This window comes from Pinus tabuliformis, chromosome 7, assembly GCF_031772625.1.
Source record: "Pinus tabuliformis cultivar Carrire ecotype Pingquan chromosome 7, CPIR1, whole genome shotgun sequence".
In the NCBI taxonomy this organism is placed as follows: Eukaryota; Viridiplantae; Streptophyta; class Pinopsida; order Pinales; family Pinaceae; genus Pinus; species Pinus tabuliformis.
Genome location: NC_142293.1, coordinates 1,609,466,117 through 1,609,473,823, shown reverse-complemented (window position 1 = coordinate 1,609,473,823; position 7,707 = coordinate 1,609,466,117). Strand labels below are relative to the sequence as shown.

The 7,707-nt window shown below is 32.7% G+C and overlaps 1 protein-coding gene across 1 annotated transcript; it reads right to left on the bottom strand.

The window, feature by feature from the left end:
* Window positions 1-788: 788 nt before the first annotated feature.
* LOC149254330 (linamarin synthase 2-like) lies at window positions 789-1,277 on the bottom strand. Its single transcript, XM_089454758.1, has one exon. It carries the CDS (start codon window positions 1,275-1,277, stop codon window positions 789-791), a length of 489 nt encoding a protein of 162 aa, XP_089310884.1.
* Between the last annotated feature and the right edge of the window lie 6,430 nt (window positions 1,278-7,707).

The following is a 7,707-nucleotide window of genomic DNA, read 5'->3' as shown; positions in this document are numbered from 1 at the left end:
CATTATTTTTTATATATTTAATTTGGTTTAAAATTTAAAATATATATTTAGAAATGATATGCTCATTCAACTTGTCCTGACTATGAACCACACTGGTTGGTTCGAAACGCGTCGACAAAAGATTGATTATGTAATTTTGCCGAAGATTATCTAAATTGTACATATGTTTAATTATATAAAATATATGCATAGTTTTTATATAATAATAGATTAATAAGATAATGTGGAGGGATATAAAGTTGCGAAGAAAAAGGAAATTAAGACGATTAATATTAAAAAAAATAGTATTTATAGTTAAATTGGGTGTTGGTATACTCAAAATATTATGCGATTGAAAAAGTCTTTTTCTAATATTCATATTTAATGAAAATTACCTTAGTGTTAAAACTCTGAACTTATCTTGATTGTTGTATCGCCAGCGGTCAGAGGGAGCCATCAGAGGGACCTTCTGATTGCCAAATATTCAGCGAATCAGCCATCTAAAGATGGCCGTCTTAAAATATATTTTTAAAAATTTTCTAACATAAAAACAAAATGCTCAATTTGACATGGTAAATACTGAACAGGTAAAAAGTCGTTTCGTTTCCGAACACTAAATTGGGAGATTCAAGATGCAATTAAAAAGCAAAAGTCTCACCGTGCTCCTCAAATCTGGCGTCATTTTAAGAAAATGAACAAACACTGACAAGGTAAAAAACAGTGAATTTCCAACTATTATTGAATTCTGTATTCATGTGTGGGTATAATTAACAGGAAAAAAGACAACTTATAATTACCACAGCAATCAACTAAGATGTTAATATAGGAATATACCCTTTGTCAATGAGCAGAGGGACAGAAAAAAGGGCCGTGAAAGCGAATGCACTGGTCGGCCAGAAAGCAAATCTGGGAACACCATATTCGTCCGCAATAATCTGCGTCTTTGAGAAAAGTCCATCCGACACAATAAAGGTGAGTGGAGGAACGTTGGGAAGATGTCGGAGTTTCTCCATCAACTTGCGTAAATGAATATGAGTGTGAATTTCCATGGAATCACCGGAGGGCGGCGACCGGTCTGGCACTGTTTCGAATCTTATTTTCGTATTCATGAAACCTTCACGGTTTATAATTGCCCCAGATTTAGAAAGGCGGCTTTGGACAAATTCGGTAATCACAAAAGTGATATAGAACCCCCGGGAGGACAAAACATTGGCCAAGTTCATGAAAGGCTTTATGTGGCCCTGCAAGGGATATGGAAATAATAGGGAATGGAGGGGAACTGATTCCGATGCTTCCATGGTGAAGGCTTTGAGAGGGATCTGAACTCTGGAAGGAGCGCAGAGATGCGAAGAGGATCTGAACTCTGGAAGCAACTTTGAGATGTGGAGCTATTTGTAGAGTTTTCCGGGGACCGCCGAACTGATCTCGATCTCAGGGTTCTCAAAACCACTGCTCAAAACCATTGACGTGGCTAACTGGGCCCCTCCGTTTCCGTTATGGTTTTCCGTCTCTCTCGTACACCAAAAAACACTTTTGACTTTGCACATTAGATGGCATGGATACGTGCAGGATTCAGCACCGATGACTATCAACATAAGCATTGATGAGCATTTTACGGATGACCATCCCATAGATATCCATGGATCATCCCTAAAGGCGCAGTCTCTTTCATTTGAAATTTGAAAACCCAGCCTATTCGAAACTTGTAAGTCCTTCACAATCCCAAATCGAATCACAGATTCATATTCTGGGTTGCTGAAAAGAATAGTTTAGAAGGTATCATCGCAGAGCTGAGAGAAAACACGAGTCAGCACGAGTCAGGCTTGTGAAATGGGATCACTGACCCAAAAGAACGGAGAGCTAACCGTTCACGCAGAACTCATTAAGTTCGAGGTGAATGCATTGGAATATGAGGTGATTGAACCCCAAAAGAGTAGTCTGGAATTACGGAAGAAAAATGAAGATGACTGGCATTTGTGGGATAAGCAAAGGAGTAATTTAGAAAGTACTCTTACAGAGCTGAAAAAATACATGAAGATTTGATGTTACAATGGTCCAGAAGGAAAAGAAAAATTACTGTCAATAATGTCTTTTTTGAAATAAATGAAGGAATCTATTTATAAAAGTGAGATAAAAATAGCTAATTTAAGCTGTCAGATAACTTATTAGTGTAATTCTATGACCAAAATCATTTTATTTGTAAAATGTAATCAAAATTAGATAAGTTGTATTTTCAGCATTCGTATCGCTATGGATAAGTTGTATTTTCGGCATTTACATGGCTATGAATTAAAGGATTCTAAAACTTCTTCCCAAACTAATTTGAATTCAAGCAAAGGCAAATGGAAGTTTTTCTACATACAAAGATAGCGCCTTCTATGAACATGGCAAAAGTTGTTCTTCTTTTAAATTGTTATTTAATAAGTCAAAACAAATCTGAAATTAATGAATGTTTTTTTTTCTAATCCGGCACTTGAGCAAAGACATTAACCACTCAAGTGTTAGTTAATGCAACGGTGAAAAAGAGGTTTATGTGATGTTTCTGTTTAGGCCGGTTCTTTTTTATGTTATTATAAATTGTAAATGGTTTATTTTTGTTTTTGTTATTATTTTTCTTACCATTATTGTTATTGTTATTCCAGGTTTATTTCTATTTCTATTTTTCCTTTTCTTCTACAACTATTGATTACTGTTACTGTTAGGCTCAAGCCATTTTGCTGGGGCATATCAATGTGTGAATAAATGTTGGAAGATTAAATTGTTACATAAGTTCAGATTGAAGCTTAGATTTGTCTGCTGTATGTAGCAGATTTGCACATTAATGTTTTATCTTTATCTCAATTTGTTAACCACAAATAGTAAATTAGACTAAAGAGCTTGTGTTTTTTGAATCTCCAAGCACAAAAACATTTAAAAAATAAAAAAAATTGTGTTTTTAACTATTTAGCCGCGTATATTTGTGTTTTTAAAGATTTATACTGCTATAAGAAATTAAAGAAAACAAGTATAATGACATGCAACTATGCAAGAGAGAAAGAGCAATTCTCATTACCCTTCAATTAATTAACAAAAAAATCATTTTCCAATTTATAGGTAGTTTTCAAGTTTATAAAACTAACTCTTTGCATGTTTAAAATATTAAGGTTAACACATTTCTAAAATTATGGTATCTTATATAGTTTATGCTCTTAGTTAATCTAATGACTTTTACATATTTTAAGCTCAACAATTGATTAATTATAATGAAAAATAAAAAAAATTATAATATGTAATTTTATTTTAATGTGTTCAATTTTTTTTTCAATTTAATTTAATTTAATTTTTTCACATATCTTATATATTATATTATTAATTTTAATTAAATTAAATAGGTGAATAAATGCCTTTTATATAATTACACATATATAAAAATTTATTATATTTTACCATTTTATAAACACGTAATTTATAACTTATATGAACCATTATTAACATATATTTATGAACAACTCATATCCTTATTCAATTAACATACATTATAACCATTTAACATGTATACAAAGTTACTATATTTTACCATTTTATAAACACAATTTATAACCTATATGAATCATTATTCACATATAATTTTGAACAACTCATTTACATATTCAATTAGCATATATTATAACCATCTAACATGTATGAACTATTTTTTAAGTGAAGTTGGGAAAAAAACACTATATAGTAATTTAAATACTCATTTAAAAAAAATCTAAAATGTATCCACAAAAAATCATTATAGCTCTTAGTTTTCACTTGGGGAACTAAACCAATAGCCTAAGTTCAGAATTTTACCATTGGGTATTCTATAGTATGCCAAATTCTCTCTCAAAATGGATGTGAAACCAAAAACTAAAATAAATAGAAAATCATTCCAACTATTAGTTTTCCACTTGGGAAACTAAACCCATTGGGTATTCTATAGTATACCAAATTGTCTCTCAAAATGGATGTAGAACCAAAAACTAAAATAAACCATGAGTTGACAAAGATGATAATTATTACATTAATTTAACAAAAACTAATGTAATTATAGGAGAGTTTGGTTGGAGTTGAGGGAGCGGGGTTGGGGAAGCTAACCCTAGTTGTTTTGACCTCTGTTCGTGCCTCCCTTTCCAATTTTACATTGTGTCACCTTGCTCTTGCAAATGCAGATCCTAGCTTGTGGTGCCCTCTGCATTCAGTGTTGGATGAGTTTCAGCTGTTGTGGTTTGTTATTTTTGTTTTCTCAGTTTCTCTCTGTCACACCTTTGCATGGTCCAGTTGGAAGAGTCGAGGGGGAGTAGGGCTTGGTGGAAATCATTTTTTTGGAAATATTTTTCGTGCCTCTTCAATCCACGAAGTTTAGTTGACCATTGGAGCTGGTCTAATATGTGGCAAGATCTGGTTTTTGGGTGGTTTTCTTCTGTTTCAACATAGGCATTTTGCATTTATTAGTGTTCCTTTGTCTTCATCCTAGTGTCTTCTCTTATTCTTGTAAAAGTTCCTTCACAACCTCTTCTTTCCACTTGCTAAGCTTTCTCTAGTGTTGACGTCTCTACTCGTTGTAAGGTTTTGGACAGGGATTCTCTTTAGGATTTTTGCAGCCCAACTTTTTCTCTAAGCCCTAGTTCTGGGTATATATTCTGAGCTATCGATCTTGGGCCCAGATCTTGTTTATATTTTGTTAATGGGTTTTCTTCCACCTTTTCATTATTTCTCCATGGCATGTTTTTTTTTCCTAACCTTTGTTTCCTATTACTTTATATGGAGTGTGGGATAGTTTTTATGTTATTTTTTACCCATATATGGGTTTTATTCGACCCTGGATTCCCTACCTCTATTTTTGGTTGGACCCCAATTCATTTTGCATCTTTCTACTTTGGGGCTTTTTGACCCTAGGGTTTCATACCCTCATCCTTCTTTGTCTAATGATTTCCTTTGTAACAAACATGTTTTCAATCACAATTGCATATACATAAGGTGTGTGTACATAATGTAATTTTATTCCTTGTTTACATAATAAAATTATGTTTTTTTGTCTTAGAAAAATAAACAAAAGATAATGTAATATCAAAGTTTTATTCTTCTTCTTTTTTTAATATTTTATATTTATATTATTTGTATTTTTTATATGATTCTTTTACAAATCAAGAATTTTGATTTTGCATTTATTCAATCAATATTATTCAAAATTTATTTGGTTGTAATTTTAATTTTCATAAACATTTTAATTAAGCGTAATAGTTTTGGTACAATCTACCCCTCATTGATGACTATCGAGGCAAAGAGGCATGGGGGGGGTGTGTGGGGGGGAGTGGATTTCCACCTCGCCACTAGACTAGTAGGTTGGGGGACATTGCAACATGTCCCCAACAATTGTAATCGATATGTAGAGGGCATTAACGCTCGTGGTGAGCAAAAAATTGAGATGTTCGGGGAATGAGGTAGATAACATTAAACATGGGACGAGGAAGGTGGCCATAATGACATACATGCTTGTGTTGATTCAACTGTCTAGCTCAATAGTCCATAACAAATGGGGAGATAGTTCGGTTTCATGTCTGATATCCATACATGAAAGATGGGTATGAGGATATAAGCCATAACATGGTGAGTAGTCGGGGAAAGTGTAGAGTGAATGGTCCCTTTTCACTATGTTTTTCTCCACCATGCAAGAAATGTGAGTGTCACTAGTTGGGGATTGTAGGTTTTGCAAGTTCCATTTCTAGCTCATATACTGAATTCAGGAATCACCACATTAAATGTCTGAAGAGTAGAGTACCAAGCTCCCAGATGGTAAAGTTGGAAATAATTCTAATTTTTTTTGTTCAACTCAGGAAATTGTTATGGATCCTCACTATTTTCACTTCATGTAATAGATATACTCGTGGTTGGAGCCCTCCTTCTAGTTATGTCTTATGTCTATTCTATTTAGAAATTATTCTGGGCACCTCATTCCCTATTTCGTAGACTATGGTGGTGGTCAGTATTTTCAGATTTGTTTTTCATCTTCTAGTGCTTTGTAATTGGAGGGGATTATGGAGGTTGCAGAGTCCTTGAACGTATGTTAGTTCTATGAGGGTTGTTTGGTCTAGGGATCATCACTGCCATATATATTTTGAAGTTTCTTGAGGTTGTTTTAATCTTAGGTGCTAGTGTTTTTCTATTGATGTAGTGAATATAACCAGGACTCAAGGCCACTGGCTATGGTTTAAGAGTGATCTTGGTAAATGGGGGTATATGTTATTATGAGACTTCTGGCATTTTCACTAGTCCACTAGCTTTCATGTGTCAACATGCATTCAATGCTAGTTTTATCTTTTATTTGCAATCTTTTCTTTGGCGTCAACATAGTTTAAATACTAGATTTGTGAACTTGTTGTTGCATGGAAACGAGGAGTTAGGAGGGGTGGAGTATTGAAGTTACGACGAGGGGTGTTTGCTGAGTTGGAAAGGGTGCCTCACCTGTGGCATTTGAGGTTGTTTACCCCAAATCTTTTGGTCATTCCAAGGTGAGGTCACTCTATGTTAGAGAGATTATTTTTTACCAGAGTAGACTCTGTTTCGTAGCCTAGGCTCTAGGTGTTTCCCTCGCCATGCCTAGACAAAAATCACAAGTAAGTTGAGAGGATAATTATTATGAGGAACATTCCAGTAGAGGAAATATATGTCTACATCATTGAACTAACTATTTCAAAACCAAATATAGGGAGTAGATTCATGTTCATGTGTAAGAGGAAATGGCTTGGTCTAGAGGGGAATCTTCTTCCACAAAATTTCCCTCTCAGATACTAATGTGTTTGCAGAATGGAAGATTGGATCCCTGATATGGGACATATGTGAGGAGTATTTAATCAATATATGCAGACAGTAGAATTTTATTAGAAAAATGAACTTCCTGTAGGGACATACTCTATTAGATTTCCATGAGTCTGAGAAGGATTTACTACAATCCTTGGATAACATGGATGGGCACTTGAAAGATTCTGATAGCAAGACGAATAATATGGATAACAGGTTGACAACGATAGAACTTCATCTGAACATTTGACCAACAACTGATAGATCTCTTGCAGATCCAACAACTCTTATCTGAATGGCACACTCTGATTATGATCCACTTACTTGATTGTGTTATGATTCTGCCTCATGGTCCCACTTTTGTAGTTGGTTTTTTTGCAAGGCAAAATATGCTACTATCTTGATTTAAGCTTGTTTAATGATGTTTAAATCTGTTTCTAGTCCAAAGTTAATAGAATTCACTCCACAAAATAAAAAATTAAAAATAAAAACTAAAAATTGGTACAATCTAAAATAATTCATTTCATTTATTTTTATAATGATAAAATGAAAATAATTCAAAACACTAATTTTAATTATTCTATAATTTTAAATGAACTAATTACATTAAGTTAGTTTGGTGAAAACATATAAACTCAAATAAATACATTTAACTTAAATTTATCAAATATGTATATAAATTCATTTTTTCTAATTTATTTCATCTTAATAAATACTTCATAAGTAAATGCTAGAATGAATTATAATACATATATTAATTTTATAATTTAAATTAAGTTGTTCACATTAAATTAATTTGGTAAATATAAATCTAAATATTTAATCCAAATTTATCAAATATTTATATCATAATTTTTTAAATTTATTTAATTTTAATAAACATTTTATAAATTAAAAGTTAAAATAAATTAAATTGATTTAGGT

Coding starts and splice junctions, on each gene's coding strand:
- LOC149254330 (XM_089454758.1), bottom strand. CDS start 1,277: ATGGAAGCATCGGAATCAGTTCCCCTCCATTCCCTATTATTTCCATAT.